This window comes from Uranotaenia lowii, chromosome 3 (assembly GCF_029784155.1).
Source record: "Uranotaenia lowii strain MFRU-FL chromosome 3, ASM2978415v1, whole genome shotgun sequence".
In the NCBI taxonomy this organism is placed as follows: Eukaryota; Metazoa; Arthropoda; class Insecta; order Diptera; family Culicidae; genus Uranotaenia; species Uranotaenia lowii.
In genome coordinates, this window is record NC_073693.1 from 165,357,349 (window position 1) to 165,374,351 (window position 17,003).

The 17,003-nt window shown below is 40.5% G+C and overlaps 2 protein-coding genes across 3 annotated transcripts; one reads left to right on the top strand and one right to left on the bottom strand.

Annotated features, from left to right (window-relative positions):
- Nucleotides 1–1,181: 1,181 nt before the first annotated feature.
- LOC129758068 (thymidylate kinase) lies at nt 1,182–2,395 on the bottom strand. Its single transcript, XM_055755498.1, has 3 exons — nt 2,086–2,395; nt 1,776–2,024; nt 1,182–1,714 (listed from the first exon to the last, which is right to left on the bottom strand). The coding sequence occupies exons 1-3, from the start codon at nt 2,324–2,326 to the stop codon at nt 1,416–1,418; spliced, it is 789 nt and encodes a 262-aa protein (XP_055611473.1). The 5' UTR covers nt 2,327–2,395; the 3' UTR covers nt 1,182–1,415.
- An 838-nt stretch (nt 2,396–3,233) lies between these two features.
- LOC129758067 (uncharacterized) lies at nt 3,234–13,288 on the top strand. Of its 2 annotated transcripts, XM_055755496.1 has the most exons (7): nt 3,234–3,482; nt 3,566–3,779; nt 3,854–3,953; nt 4,121–4,229; nt 4,623–4,679; nt 12,285–12,817; nt 13,058–13,288. In XM_055755496.1, the coding sequence occupies exons 1-7, from the start codon at nt 3,347–3,349 to the stop codon at nt 13,175–13,177; spliced, it is 1,269 nt and encodes a 422-aa protein (XP_055611471.1). In that variant the 5' UTR covers nt 3,234–3,346; the 3' UTR covers nt 13,178–13,288. The 2 variants fall into 2 exon arrangements, with proteins under 2 accessions (XP_055611471.1, XP_055611472.1); XM_055755497.1 differs by lacking the exon at nt 4,623–4,679.
- Nucleotides 13,289–17,003: the final 3,715 nt, after the last annotated feature.

The following is a 17,003-nucleotide window of genomic DNA, read 5'->3' on the forward strand; positions in this document are numbered from 1 at the left end:
TTTACCAATCGAAATCGATTGAAACCGATTTCAATTGCCTGTTGAACACGCTTTTTGTCCAAATTACAACTTTCGTCAGCAAATTCCAAACTTTAAAATGCTACGCGAAATAAACACTGAATTGTAATACATTTCTGCAGTTACCTAACTACACTAGATAAACTTTAGACCTTGAAACGTAGCTTACGATACTTTTATCTGGAAACTGAACGCTGCAAATGAAAAGTACACAAATTTCCGGCTGCACACCTGTCGAATATTTTTTCTCGCAAATTTGCAGATTCGAATCTGTCAACTCGTCCTGCTTGTCGTCGATAAAGCAGGGAATACATTCTTTGGAAAAGTTCATCATCGTTTGAGTCACATTTGACCCAGTTTGCGTGATGCGGGATATTTTTTGGCGTGAATTCAGGCCTTAATAAAGATGTAGATCAAAAAACGTCATTCGGAGTTGTCCAATCAGAAAAAATGGTTAAATCCTTCAAACAAAACTCTATGAAAGCATTAAATTTATTTTATATATGAACCTAGACAATTTTAAAAGGTGAATTTTGCAATTATGCATTTATAACCTTAAGTTGATTTTCTCTTTGATCGAAACTTGTATCTATAATTCGCTATCCAATGTGCGACGCGTTTAAGGTGGCCATGTGACTGTGACGTGATTTTGTGGTGAGTTTTGTTTTACATATTTAAAAAAAAGTCCGTTGCCTCTTTGAAACCTCCCTTTTGTATACATTCAGGCGTTTTCTAACTAACGGCGTGCTCGTAAATTGATTTTTCCTATCGAAGTGATTCTTTTTATCGATGCTGGGGTTCGTTAATTAAACAAACTGTATGCAAAAGGTGATTTGACATCTACCAAACAAATCGATGACCCTAAAAATCAGTTAACGAACGCGCCGTAAATAATCTCACATGCCCATGAATCCAAAGCCTTTAGTCCTCATCTAGACGACGGTTCCGAGCTCCAGGTCTTCCATATTGTTCAAGAGTGTCATGTTTTGTTCCCGAGTAAAATGGGAAACCTGCGACTTATTGCGGTTGCCAAAATAAAACTTGGAGCACTTATTTTCATTGATGATTCTGCAAGATCGAGTTTCTTGAGTTTTTTTCAGTTTTCCTTAGATGAACCAAAAAAAATAGATCATAAAATTGTTGGCAATAAAAAGAGGTTCAAACATGTTCTAGAACTAACTTTATTCATGTCTTAGCAAAATTACAAAAACTTTATTTAATTACATAGTTTTACACAAATCACATTCGTTACTTTATCTTATTATGGAACATTATCCATCCACCTTTTTCAGAACAACTTTTTTGTACATATCGCTGGATATGTATACTAACTTACTCAAATTGGTTGAACAAAAACGGCATACAAAGGCAACTTCCTCTTTGGTGCCGAAAAATTATCACCATAAATTAGTCAATGGTTTCTGAGAGCTGGATTTCATCGATGTGAGCACCACCTCGCACAGTTCCTTTGTCAACTCATCTGGCGTTTTATCGGCATCGATCGTTTGCCAGTAACTATCGTCTTTGAACCGATTAAACTTGTCCATCACCTTTTTCTGTAGTTCGGGTACCTCATATCGCTCATCACCAAAACCTCCTCGCTTGGCCATCGCTTCAGGGCTGAGCGTAAGCAAAACGACCAAATCCGGCTTCAGAAGGCCCGATTCCGGTGCTTTACACCAGTCAATATCCAGTCCTAGAAATATCAGTTAGATTAAAAGATACAAAAGAAAAAAAGGTATTTAGTTTGAAAATACCTTTGGCCGCACTAAAAGCTACTCCCGAGTACGAATATCTATCTACAATAAGCGTGGTTCCGCCCAGAAGTAACTGTTCCATCTGTTTCTTTGCTTCCCATCTGTTCAATGTAAACAGCAGGTGGATTCCCTGATCAGTGAAATTATCCTTGTTAGTCAAATACGAATTGATGAGCGCTCCACACTGGGTCGTTCGATCCGGAAAGTTCATAAATTTGGCTTTGTGACCCGCAATCGTCAGCTGTTCAACTAAAAACAAGACAAAATTATTCTATTGAACTTGTGTTTAGTGGAAGTTATTGCAAGTTACCTATCCTTTTACATTGTGTCGTTTTGCCGGCCCGGTCACAACCTTCGAAAACAATCAAGGCTCCTCGTTTCTGGACGATTGTGGACATGCTGCTGTTGGAATAATTGCTGGAATGATTGTTCAAATAAAACTTTGAGGCCAACACTTCCCGGAGTCTACTAAACGCTGCCTCAACTGAGGAGAACTTTTGGCGCGATACTACCGTGAAAGAACGTGAATTCACACACACAATCGAAGACATTTTTCCTTTTGAACGGGACGGGGGTGTACATTTGTGTTGAAAATATCCGCGGGTTTTGTTTACATGCACATCCTGGGTTGCCAGGTGCCCAGATTTGTCTGTAAAACCAAGACTTTTGACCCTTCGTCCAGATATTGGTCAGACACAGATTTTGCCCAGATTTTTGCTGAGAGTGCCCAGATTTTACAGACTTTCAAAATTGAGCGATAAAATCAATATTCATGTATCGGATTTGATCCGTAAGTGGCAGATTAGACTGAAATCTGGCTTGTATTCATTGGTGTTTGACCAATCATTCATTAAACTTTTTTTTTTAAATAAGATCGGCATGGTACTTGGTAGGAAACAGTGTTTGTTAATTGTTATATAGTTATCAAATTATTAACTCGAAAATAACCCGAACACCATAGCAGAAGCAACCCCCCCCCCCCCCCCCCCCCCCCCCCGCTCTCACGATTCGTCTAATTTAAGTCCCAAATTTGTGATTTTCCTTATGCACAGACACACACAGACTTTTTTTCAAAATTGCCCAGATTTTTCATCCTCAACACCTGGCATCCCTGTGCACATCACGCAATACATACACTCATCGCCGGCACCTTAAAATTGGGGGATAGTTCATCGAAATTTTGTGATTCTCTACCAACCGAACTCAAAATTGAGGAATAGTATTTAGCTTGTAAAATTTCTATTTTAGGAATCATTTGGCGACTTTAAGAGTTGAAACTAGAACACTTTACAAGCATTAATTCAAATATTTGATAATGTCCGAGAACTAACGTTGCTAATCATGTTTAAGGATAACCTGAAATATTTGGCTCCAAACCGAGTTTTTGACTGTTAATAATCATATTCTTGCAGTGCAATGTACCCATCTTCAAGATAAACTTTAATAAACGTGTCAGTTATAGTCTATTTCAAAGAGAAAGTTGTTCAATAAACGTCAAGCTTTTTCTCGTCCGTCGCTGCAAAATTCTTCGGATCTATTGAATTATCGGTAAATTTGGTTTATTTTGAACCATGAGTGCTAAGAAATACCTAAAAACGGTTCCTCCGCAACCTCCCGCGCAACCGGCAGCCAAAACTGAAAAAGAGGAACAACTTTGGAACGCCCTCAAACGCCACATCATGCGAGAAAGGGAACGGAAAAAGCAAGGTATTTTTCCCATCTCTAATAATGGACCATGGAAGGGAATAGAAAATCAATACAAATTTGGTTTTTTTTCCTGCTATTTTCAGAAATGGAAGCGGAAGTTGAAGAGGAGCGTCAACGCAAGGAGCGAGAGGCCCGGGAGAAACAGGATGTCATGACCCTGGGGGAAACCAAGGAACAAATCCAGATGCTAGAGAAACAACTACAGGAGCTGCGGAACGAGAAGCAGCAGCTGTTCCTCCAGCTGAAAAAGGTTCTCAACGAGGACGACAATCGAAAGCGCCAGATGAAGGAATCTGTGTAAGTAGCACTATTTTCAAAAACATTCATTTTTAACCGTTTACGCTTGTTGATAATTTTTATTTTTGCTTCAGGGAAATGTTTGCCATCCATAATATTCCCCAGCAGCAAATTTTCCTTCCTCAACGTGCTCCGGCCTCCATGTCACCACATCCCCAACATTTGATACATAAGGTAATTGTAATCGAGTATCGTTATTCCATTTCATGGTCGTGATAAAATGAACTCGTTTTTGTTTTTGTAAAAAAGTACATGTTGATAAGGCTCAAAAATTGAGAAACGGTTGATTCGTCGAGTAGACTTATATATTATATAGCTACATATTGAATATTTTCCAACAGGGAACTCCACCACCCGCAGTGGCCAAACGAACGCACAGTCCATCGCCGCAGAACTACTACAAACAACCGAGCACGAGTCAATCTTATCCGCCACCTCCGCAGCCGCAAAGTAAGTACCATGTTTGCCCACAACGTTTCGAATTGAAATTGCAAATTTTGAACACTGATAAATCAACTTTCATGGTAGAAACAAGTTTTGCGGTAATGTTTATTTTTTCTCAACTATTTTTAAGGTTTAGTTTCGGTTCTGTTTGTTCAAAACCTTCCAAACTCATATCGTTTTTGTCGAAATTTGCCAATCTTCTTTCTACTAGTGCATTTGATTTAACTCTTTATTGCATATTTATTCCTACCAATTGTTTTTCCTTCTTTTCTCGAACGTTTCGAATTGAAATTCAAAACTCCACAAATCAAACAAATCCACTATCGTAATGTGCCTGAATGTCATGAATGTGACCACCGAAATAAATGATAAAAAAAATCAATCGCAAATAATATATAGAGCACGAGGAAGGCAGACGAGGCCAAGGTGAAGTGGCCCGTGCCGTTCTGTGGAACAGTGAGTTGACCTTTTTGCTATACTATTTATCTACAACACTCCTTTTCTCGCTACAAGTACCTACTACTTAATACTTTTCCTGTGTCTATGAAAAAAAACAACCACAAAGAAATACATTATCCCACATTTCTTTGCTTACATCACCTTCACGTATATCATTTATCCCACGTATCATGTTCATCATTGTCCTACATTTAAAATAAAAAAAAAACAATTTTACTTAATTTTCATCGTTCATTTAAAATTATTCTTTTAAAACTTAGAAATAGAGAAGAGCTCTGCACGGTTGTGTCGTGCGCCTGTTTTCGGCATTGGAAAATTTACCTTTAAGATGTTTTTTTAATAAATTTTTACCACCCGTGGCAGCAGTACCTATTTAGTTTCAAAGGTTTTAAATAGTTTTTTTTTAAATGCTACATTTTATTTTATTCATGTGTGTTTTATTAGGTCATTTTTAAATTTCATTTTCGTAGTTTGAACGTAGCCATTCCCGTTTGCCATGTTTTAGCATAGCCTTAAAAGCATTTACGCTTGTAAATAACGAAACAACGGATTTATGGTACCCACAATCAGAAATAAAAAGGTTTATACCAAGATTATAATTTTTTACTATGAGTCAATCAGTTTCATAGAATGATTGGAGATCGACACGATGAGGTATAGTTTTTTTTTCTGAGGTACAGAATGAGTCACAGTTAAAAAAAAATCAATTCGTTTTCAGGTATTCGGTTAAAAATCTGACCATTAAAAATAATAAAACAGCTATTAAAATGTGTACCTCCGAATCATTCATTGTCCAAAATTGATGCAATGCATAAAGTTATATTAAAATTTTGTGAAACAGGTTTGTAACCAGTATAGACCAGTATGTCAAGGAATATTTAAAGGAGGTAGTGCCGAGGCAGCCTTGCTTTAGTATTAGTACCGCCTGTGACGTCACTGTTGCCAATAATCTGTGAATTTATATGGAATTTTTTCAATGTTTGTTAGCAATTAAAAAAAATTGAAGATTTTTTCAACTTTGAAGGCTCACAATTCTAGAAATATTATTGTTCTTCAAGGCTGATACTAAAAAAGTTGAATGTAGTAATTGTTTTGCTTTAATTCAGACGATTGAAGTTGCTGAGGTATCCTAACTCAAATTGACAAAACTTGATAATTAGTTCAAAATTTTGCTTATAAATGTTGAAATCAGTTAGGTTTGAACCGTTGATAAAATAAAATAACCAAAAATAGTATTTTTCGAATCCAACCACAATCTTTTATTGGAATTTAGTAAACCAAAGTTGCAATGGTTTTATTGGGGTTAATTGTTCTAAATTAGAAATTTATATGGTACACCTTGTTAGATTCAAATCATGACGATGAGGTGCACTGCCATAAACTACCAATCAGACCTTTTGAAAGGGGAAAAATATTATTTTTGCTCGTTTCACATAGAGCATGACTGTGCATTCAATAACAAGTTCAAGAATAATACACACTGCAGTCTATTAAACACAAAGAAACCTCATAGCACAATCAACTAGTGGCCTTACAACATAATCCGAATCAAATGGGATTTTAATTTAGTTCTTTAATGTGTTTAACATTGAAATTTGAGTTCTACCAGTATAAACCTTCGACAGCTTGGCAACAGTGACGTCACGAAAAAAATCCAATATGGCTCTCGGCACTACCTTCTTTCAATATTCCTTGCCAGTACACTCAGAAATTTAAAAAATATTAAAAATATTATGTTTTAATTACTCTGACATTTGACTGACATTAATATCCAGAAATATTAAAAAATAACAATTCCAGTTATTTAAATTTATGCACCCGAGTAATTTCTTGGCGTGTAATGATCCAATGCATAAAATTTAATAACCGAAATATTATTTTGTTCAAACAAACGCTTTGTGATTTGTGCGTTTGAGTCCCAGCTAAACGGGTATGAGCACGTGCTAGATTCTTCAGTTGCAAAATGCCGCTCAACTTGACTGCATGCAGATTCCATTCTTTTCGAATTTGTGAATCATCTTTGAAAAGGATGGAATCTATAGCAGAAAAGAATTATTAAAGGGAAAGTGCATTTGTTTTGTATGCTATGGTCAATAATGCACATTGACCATAGAACTTATACGAAAATCAAACGATTTTCGTTTGCTTTTTCTGATTATTTCTGCTTTAAGCGTTTGCCTTTACGTCCCGGCCCAAACTTTTTTTTTCTGACCACCAGATGTCGCTTCCATAACAATCATCCCATTTCTCAATGCATAAATTTTAATCGCAGAAATATTTCTCAGTGAGAAATATCCCAGTAATTACACCATGAGAAATATCCGTGTGCGTAAAGAGGGAGAAACGTGAAAATACCTAAAAATTAATTGTTTGATATTTTATTTATTTCTGAGTGTATGTGAGATTTTTAAGTTGCGCCACATCTTCAACTTGACTGCACGTTGATCAGTTCTATTAAAATATGTGATTTTAGCGTTTGCCTCCGGCACAAACTTTTTATTCTAACCACCAGATGTCGCTTCCCTAAGAATCCCACACTCCAAAATAAATAAAATATCAAACAATTAATTTTTAGGTATTTACACGTTTCTCCCTCTTTACGCACAAGGATATTTCTCATGGTGTAATTACTGGGATATTTCTCACTGAGAAATATTTCTGCGATTAAAATTTATGCATTGAGAAATGAGAGGTTGTTCTGGAAGCGACATCTGGTGGTGAGAAAAAAAAAGTTTGAGCCGGGACGTAAAGGCAAACACTTAAAGCAGATATAACCAGAAAAAGCAAACGAAAATCGTTTAATTTTCGTACCAGTTCTATGGTCAATGTGCATTATTGACCATGGCATTCAAAACAAATGCACTTTCCCCTTATCAACTCTTTGCTGCTATAGATTCCATCATTTTTAAAGATGATTATCACATATTCGAAAAGAATGGAATCTGCATGCAGTCAAGTTGAGCGACAACTGAAGAATCTAGCACGTGCTCATACCCGTTTAGTTGGGACTCAAACGCACAAATCACAAAGCGTTTGTTTGAACAAAATATCTCGGTTATTAAATTTTATACATTGGATCATTACACGCCAAGAAATTATTCGGGTGCATAAATTTAAATAATTGAAAAAGTTATTTTTTAATATTTCTGGATATTAATGTCAGTCAAATGTCAGAGTAATTAAAACATAATGCTTTTAATATTTTTTAAATTTCTGAGTGCAATGCATAAATTTTAATAACCGAGATATTTCTCGGCGAGAAATCTTCAGTACTTACACCCAGAGAAATGACACTGTGAGTTGGCACGGTAAAGCGTGAAAATACATGAAAAATAATATTTTTTTCATTTCTGAGTGTATAGAAAGGATGGAAACAATAGAAGCAAAGCAAGTTATAAGAATAATGATTTTCGTTTGATTTTGATTTTTTTAGTTCTGTTTAAAGCGTTTGTCGTACGTCCCGGCTAAACTATTTCCAACCGTAAGAAATCACTAAAAGCAAATTCACTGGTGTTGGGAAAAAGTGGTAAAAATTTTGACACTAAGCACTGATTATATTGACTGGACAATTTTTCCAACAGTACGCAACATCGATTCCAGAGTGCGCATCGATTGATTTGAAGAAATGCTATCTCAGTTAGGAAATGCCACCGAACTTAAAAAAACATTTTTCCTTCAGGGCATTTTTTGTCATATTTTTCAGGTTCGCCACCTGCCGTCGGTATTGCGAACCTACAAAATCTGACAAAATAAATTAGACAGAAAATGGTTGAATTTTTGTTCTAAGCGTCATGTCAGTGTGATCAGTGGTTCGGATTTCGGCGGCAGGCTTCGCTGCCACGAGTTTCTGGGCCTGCCTCTGCTTCGATGTCCTTCTGGATTCCATTCTAGCGCCTTTCTGCAAATCTCGTTTCCATCTCTTCGCAGTATGTGCCCAATCCATCTCCATATACATTCCCAAAGCTCTATTTCTAGCGCCCTTTGATGACACCGACGATGTAGTTCCTCATTCGAGATCCAATTGCCAGGCCACCAAGCGCGGATGATATTCCCCAGGCAGCGGTTTACAAATACTTGCAGTTTTCGCGTCGTTACCACATATGTGCACCAAGTTTCGAACCCGTACAACAATACGGATTTGACGTTTGAGTTGAAGATTCGGATTTTCGTTCGTAGAGAGATCTGGCGTGACCTCCAGATGTTCCGGAGACTCGCAAACGCAAATAGGGCCTTTCTGATCCGGGTTTCGATGTCTTTCTTTGTATCACCATTAGGCGTTATCTGGCTACCAAGATACTGGAAACACTCCATTCTCTCAACCTGTTGCTCTAATGAAAATCCCTGAAAAAAAACCTGTTGCCCAGCTACCATGAGGGATTTCCTGTGTTGATCTCCATCGACTTGGTCTTTCCAACATTGACTTTGAGACCTGCTGCCTTGGAGCTTTCGGTGAGGTCTTGCATATCCGCTTATGTTTGGGCGAGCAAAACAATATCGTCAGCCAGGTCAAGGTCGGTTAATTGCTCCATAGTTGAAGGATTCCACAGCAATCCTCGGTTCGGTGCACAGTCTTTCGATCCAGTCAAAATCTTATCCATTACTATTAGAAAAAGATAAGATACATCCCTGTCTCACTCCAGCAGTTGCCGGGATTGGTTCGGTTCGGACAAGACACCGTCGTGCAAGACCTTGCACGAAAATGCCTCGTATTGTTGCTTCGATAAGATGGACTAGTTTCTCTGGGACTCCTCGACGCCTTAGAGCCGCCCAGATGTTTTCATGGTTAAGTCGGCCGAATGCTTTTTCGAAATCAACGAACACCAGCAGAAGAGAGTCCTGAAGCTCGTTGATTTGTTCGAGTATGATTCGTAGTGTTGTGATGTGGTACACACATGATCGTCCGGATCGGAATCCAGCTTGTTGCCCTCGGAGTGTAGCGTCGATTTTATCCTGGATCCTTTTTACTTTTACTTTTACTTTGCAGAGTACTCGCCAGTTCCCGCACTCTGTCAGGTTTCCTTTCTTCGGGACTTTTACGAGGATACCCTGCATCCAGTCGGCCGGGAATGTTGCAGTATCCCAATCGATCCCAGGTGCTTTGTTGGATTTCATGTTATTGATTGGCACTTCTATTTCAGCCAGCGGGGGCACTTCCGAGTTGACGCCATTAATGCGGCTTACTGTTGGCGCTTCGAGCTGCGGGTTCTGTTGACCATCGCTATTCGTGACTCGGAAGAGTTATTCGAAGTGCTCAGTCCATCGATTGAACTAATCTGTCTTTGCACCACTGAGGCGGTGAGAAATGTCATGAAGTAATCGGATATCTCCATTGGCGGCGGCTCTTTCTCTTTCTTCGGCTAAGGAGTTTGTCCAGGCTCTCTTGTCTCGTCTACAAGCTCGTTACTGCCTTTTCCAGCTCCGCATATCGTAAGCGGGCGGCTGCTTCGGCTGACCCCGGTACATGCCTGCTCAATTCCGACTTTCGCCTTTCTCCGATCATCGACCATCCTCCAAGTTTCATCCGACATCCATTCACTTCTTCTTCCACGAACTTTACCGAGAGTACCATGGCTCGTCGTGATAAAGGCATTCTTGATTCCACACCACTGTTCTTCGACTGTTCCGTCTGTCGACAATTCTGAGGCTCGGGACTCTAGCTGTTCAACGTATGCCCTTTTTACCTCTGGATTCTCCACCTGCGGACGTCGTACCGACACCCGATTTTCTCCTCGAAAATTTTGCCATGCAAAAATATTTTCAAGATCTATGCATGGCCTTCAAGTTTTTTTTACAACACGTGTTGTATTTTCGCATGCTGTGATGCAAAAATATCAATATTTCTATCACATACGGCTGAAATACTTTTGCGTAAAAATGACTACACCCAAAGAAAGAACTTTATGCGTTAGGACAAAGAAATATATTTATTCGTCGTTTCATTTAATTCACGCTGCTCTAAAATCTAATTTACTGTTCTACAGAGAAAACTAATCGAGAACCTAAATGATCAGCATGATTATTGATTTTTGAATCTATTAAAAAAGGGACAACAACACATTTTCGGATATAAAACATAGAATTTTTAACTGGAGAGAATTTCTGAGAGAATCTTTAAGGAATTTTGTTTACTGATATTACTCGAGGCCATAGACGAAAATCCTAGCAGTTTAGTACTTATACTCAAGGAAGGTTCCAGCCCTGATTATCCGACACATTAGGCCGTAATGAAAGATCTCCACTGTAGACGATCCAACTGCTGACAGCATGTATTTCTTCGAACATCTGGGCCTGCGTTCTTTTCCGATGTCCATCTGGATTTCAAACAAAGGATCCTCTTCACATCTCGTCCATATCTTTTCACAACATAAGAATCACCGCTTACGGTCTCAAATCTGGATCTCTCTTACCTTTTCATGATACCGGTGATGTAGTTTCGCGTTTCGAGACAACTGATCATAAATACGTAGCCGTCCATGAGCACTATGTTGCGCAGCCGTACAAAAAAAACGAATCACATAATTGTTTGATACGGAATCCAAATTGTAGTTGGAGTGTAGCGTCAATTTTCTCCTGGATCCTGTTTTAGATAACTTTGCATGGTAGTAGAAAAAATCATAGGTTCGTTTATTAAGGCATTTTTCTTATAAAGTTTCATTTTGCCAAGTGTATCCACTTGATTATTCTATGTTAGTTGAAGAGAGAGCCGTAATATCGCGGCGACTCAACTGTTAGTGTAAATTTAATATTGGGAGAGGAAGGGGTGCGCTCTGGGTTCAGTGTTGTCGTCTTCCTGGAGCAGTCTTCTTGTGGTGTTTGTTGAACTCAACGGATGGGAGGTTGGTCTGTTAAGAAGACGTAGTGAACATGAATAGGGTACATAAACGAGGGAAAAGTTACGTGGGTAGGAGGACTAAACGACCAAGTCAGACATTTTATGATATTTGTAAATAGAATACAAATATACAAGGTCTAGGTTTTCCAAGACGTCTCCAATTGTTAGTTTAGTGTTGTACAAATCAATGGTAATGTGATGCCAAGCAAGTTAACAGGATACCTGCTTCATGAAAGGCGTTTCAACATTTGTGGTGATGAGAAATAGTTGGTTTTGAAAATTTCAGCGCGTTCGATTCCCGCAATTTTGGATTTTTCGTCTTTGGTTGTCTATCTCAAATTCGAAGACGCTTTCGAATACTTCACTTATACATGCATTTTTGCACTCGCGATTATTACTAAGTATATGCCCCTTGGTTAGCCGTTGATCAATGTTTAGGCATTTAAAGATCATTATCCACTAAACAAATCACCAAATGTCGATCAATGTGAACAGTCAATAACAATAAATGGTCTTTGGGTGCTTTGGTAGCAATTTTAATGTACATAAATAAGTAGATGAACGAAAAAATGAGTGTTCATGGTTGCCCTTTTCCTACCCATCCCACGAAAGCAGACTAACAAGCCGACAAATCTAACAAGACAGAATGGCTTTTCACTTTTGGGATGGCCAATCATTTGTGCTTTTGTTCCCAAACACAGACAAATATAAACTTGCGCACGGGCAAGAAGTTCTGTCAAAATAACTGCCTTTCTTTTTCTGTTTTTCAGAATCCCAGTATTGTCCACCAGGTACAATGTTCTACCCGACAAGTGCGCCACCTCCACCGCAACCGAATCCCCAGGATAATCGTTCAGTGCCGCAGCCTCAAATAATCTATCCCAACTACCAAGGTAACATAGCGATGCCCATGCGCCAATCATACCATGTGGAAATGACACCACAACCCGGACCACCACAGCCCTCGCAGAAAGCTCCGGAACTTGTGAAGCCTGGTCCCGGACCCGGTTCGGCACCGGCCAATGTATATCATATAACCTTGGATCAACAAGGCATTCCGCAGCCTCCCACTAACCCTGGGCCACCTCCGCAGCTGAAGGCTATAACGATCGAGAAGATTCCTCAGGATCGAGGCGTTCCGTACCATATGGAACTGAAACATGATGATCGCAAAGATATGCGACAGAGTCAACCACCACCTCAACAACCGCCACCCACTACTCATCTACCGGAGGGTATCGTGTATACGTCAGCTCTTCGACCAGGAGCCATCCCCATACACGCGATCGCTTCCAGCCAACAAGTAAGCGCTATTGATCTTACTAGATATTGTTAAATGCACCATTTCCTCACATTCCATCATCATAGCACATTTGGCATAATCATTCAAAAATATAGGTCCACGGAAAACATTTCTTCATCAGAACCCATTACGACTTTTCATTCATATATCATTGTATAATATCAGCACCTCATATTTCACGCCTTAAAGAATTTCTTAGATGTGTACAGTTTGAATTGTGTGCCTTCCAATTTTCTCTAGATGCCGAAAGGTGGCAGCATTACTCAAGGCTATCCGCCGACTAGACCGCCACCGATTGCCGCTCAACCGCAGCATCAACCACCACCAGCGCAGATTCACTACCAGCGACATCGGTATTAAATCTGTCACAAGTTGTGCTGTTTTGGGGTTACATGTCTGCTGAAAGGATGATCTTAAAAATTTCTTTTTTCTTTTGGCAATATTAATATTCCTAGCATTTCTATTTGGAAACGTCTGCGCGTTTGTTTTCAATTGGTCGTCGATGACACGCCCTTTTTTTTATTTCGACAGTGGTGAACTAGTTACAATTGTAACCATACAAAACGAGTTTGGCTCCTTAAAGCTCCAAGGTATGAGCCGTTTCAAATGAAGAAATCACAAAAAACGGGCTCGGTCGGTCTCGTATCCGCAGGCCAGCATAAAGCGTTCGTCTTGGACGTATTAATCATTAATCATTAATCATTAAGTTTGCGGTAGATCTTCTACACTGCCTAAAATGATCTGCCGACTATATCAATGTCATCGGCAAAGCAGATAAGTTGACTGGATATGATGAAAATCGTGCCCCGAATTTCTCTCACCGCTCGTCGAAATACACCTTCTAGCGCCACGTTGAACCTCATGCAGAATAGACCATCGCTCTGTCGAAGCTCCCTGCGTGATTCGAATGAACTCTCAATTCACCCGAAATCCGCACACAGCACTGGGTTCCATCCATCGTCCCTTGATCGGTCTGGTCTCGTCCATGATTTTCCATAGCTCGTCACGGTCGATCGTGTCGTGTCGTATTACTTACTTACTTACTTAATGATCCCGCGCCGATCCTCCGGTGCATAGGGCCGTGGTAAAAGACCTCCACTGTTGACGATCCGGAGCCAGCGTCTTCACCTGGTCCCAGTCAAGATTCTCGTCGACAGTTCGGATTTCAGCGGCTAGGCTTCGCCGCCACGAATTGCTGGGTCTGCCTCTTCGTCGATGACCTTCTCGATTCCAATCTAGCGCCTCTCTGCAAATCTCGTTTTCATCTTTTCGCAGCGTGTGCCCAATCCATCTCCACTTACGTTCCCGAATCTCGATTTCAAGCGCCCTTTGATGACACCGACGATGTAATTCCTCATTCGAGATCCAGTTTCCAGACCACCAAGCGCGGATGATTTTCCGCAAGCAGCGGTTTACAAATACTTGCAGTTTTCGCGTCGTCACCGCATATGTGCACCAAGTTTCGCACCCGTACAGCAATACGGATTTGACGTTTGAGTTGAAGATTCGGATTTTTGTTCGTAGAGAGATCTGGCGTGACCGCCAGATGTTTCGGAGACTCGTAAACGCAAATCGGGCCTTTCTGATCCGGGTTTCGATGTCTTTCCTGGTACCACCATCAGGCGTTATCTGGCTACCAAGATACTGGAAGCACTCCACTTTCTCAACTTGTTGCCCAGCTACCATGAAACTGGAGGGATTTCCTGTGTTGATCTCCATCGACTTGGTCTTCCCGACATTGACTTTGAGACCTGCTGCCTCGGAACTTTCGGTGAGGTCGTCGAGTTTGCTCTGCATATCTGGTTGTGTTTGGGCGAGCAAAACAATATCGTCAGCCAGGTCAAGGTCGTTTAGTTGCTCCATTGTTGAAGGATTCCACGGCAATCCTCGGTTCGGTGCACAGTCAATCGATCCAATCAGAATCTCATCCATTACGATTAGAAAAAGTAGCGGTGATAGAATACATCCTTGTCTCACTCCAGCAGTTACCGGGATTGGTTCGGACAAGACACCGTCGTGCAAGACCTTGCACGAAAATGCCTCATACTGTGCTTCGATGAGATGGACTAGTTTCTCTGGGACCCCTCGTCGCCTTAGAGCCGCCCAGATGTTTTCATGGTTAAGTCGGTCGAATGCTTTTTCGAAATCAACGAACACCAGCAGAAGAGAGTCCTGGAATTCGTTGATTTGTTCCAGTATGATTCGTAGCGTTGTGATGTGGTCCACACATGATCGTCCGGATCGGAATCCAGCTTGTTGCCGTCGGAGTGTAGCGTCGATTTTCTCCTGGATCCTGTTCAGGATCACTTTGCAGAGTACTTTGAGGGTTGTACAGATCAACGTTATGCCTCGCCAGTTACCGCACTCTGTCAGGTCTCCTTTCTTCGGGACCTTTACGAGGATACCCTGCATCCAGTCGGCCGGGAATGTTGCAGTATCCCAGATGTCAGCGAAAAGACGGTGCAACATTTGTGCTGATAGGGCAGGGAAGGCGCTTCCGAGTTGACGCCATTTATGCGACTTACTGTTGGCGCTTCGAGCTGCAGATTCTGTTGGCCATCGCTATTCGTGACTCGGAAGAGTTGTTCGAAGTGCTCAGTCCATCGTTTGAGCTGATCTGTTCGATCGGTCAATAACTGACCTGCTCGGTCTTTTAGCGGCATTCTTGCATTAGTCCTTGCACCACTGAGGCGGCGAGAAATGTCATAAAGTAATCGGATATCTTCATTGGCGGCGGCTCTTTCTCCCTCTTCGGCTAGGGAGTTTGTCCAGGCTCTCTTGTCTCGTCTACAAGCTCGTTTAACTGCCTTTTCCAGCTCCGCATATCGTAAGCGGGCGGCTGCTTTGGCTGACCCGGTACATGCCTGCTCAATTCCGACTTTCGCCTTTCTCCGATCATCGACCATCCTCCAAGTTTCATCCGACATCCATTCACTCCTTCTTCCACAAACTTTACCGAGAGTACCATGGCTCGTCGTGATAAAGGCATTCTTGATTCCACACCACTGTTCTTCGACTGTTCCGTCTGTCGGCAGCTCCGAGGCTCGGTATTCTAGCTGTCGTATGCGGCTTTGAAATCGATGAATAGATGGTGCGCAGGGCCTTTAATAAACTATTTGTAAATAATAAAGTCTCTTGCGTCGAAGTTCGCCCCAGAACCCCTGCGCAACAACGCTCGATGTCAAAGCTTGAGGAACCTCACCACCAGGGCGTCGGGGCGAAATAATGATATGGATGGGGCAAAATGATGACCTGAATAGGGTGAAAGAACGGTGATGATATAGGCCATTCTACGGGGCAATGATCAGCCATTTCACTATCAATGGCCAAACACAGCACTAGATAGACAACTTATGTGACATGAGATGAGACACTAGAATGTGACATGAGAACTTAGAATGTGAATGTAACCTCAGAATGAAACGTGAAGAGTGAGACGTAAAAAATGGAAAGTGAGAAGAAAGACGTGAGTGTGACCTTATAGAATTGAGAAATAAGACGTGAGCTGAGAGAAATGTGGCGTGAAAAGTGAGCGTGAGAAATAAAACGTTTGACCCGAGAATTTGGGAGTGAGGAATGAGTCGTGAGAAGTCAAAAGTGAGAAATAAGACTCACTCTTCATATCAAATCTTAGATCTCAAGTATCAGGTTATATCACGTGTCTCAAGTCTAAATTCCCACGTCTAAGGTCTCAAATTTTTATTTTATTTAGTTTTCATCTCCATCAGGTATTCGAATAAGGGTAGGCGATAAACTTTTTTTTTTTTTGTAACATCTTTATTTGAAACGGCTCATACCTTTAGGCTTTAAGGAGCCAAACTCATTTTGTTGGTTTACAAATGTGTGCTTAAATCTAGTTCATCACTTTTTATTAGAATAGAAAAGATGATAGATATAGGGAAATATGAAAATAAAAAGAATTATAGACGAAGATCAATAGCTTTTAGAAAAAGATATATCTCGAACATGTAGTCCAAATCTATCACGGCCAGCACATCTCTCACTGGAACATAGGGTGGTTTTCCTCGGGCCCTAAGGGAGTCTATAAAATTCGTTCTAGCGACAAGATGGACCTCACACGACCAAACAATATGCTCGATGTCATGGTAACCTTGGCCGCAACCACACAAATTGCTGCCAGCAATGTCAAAACAGCGATAAACTTGTTCCTACTTAAAACGACAAA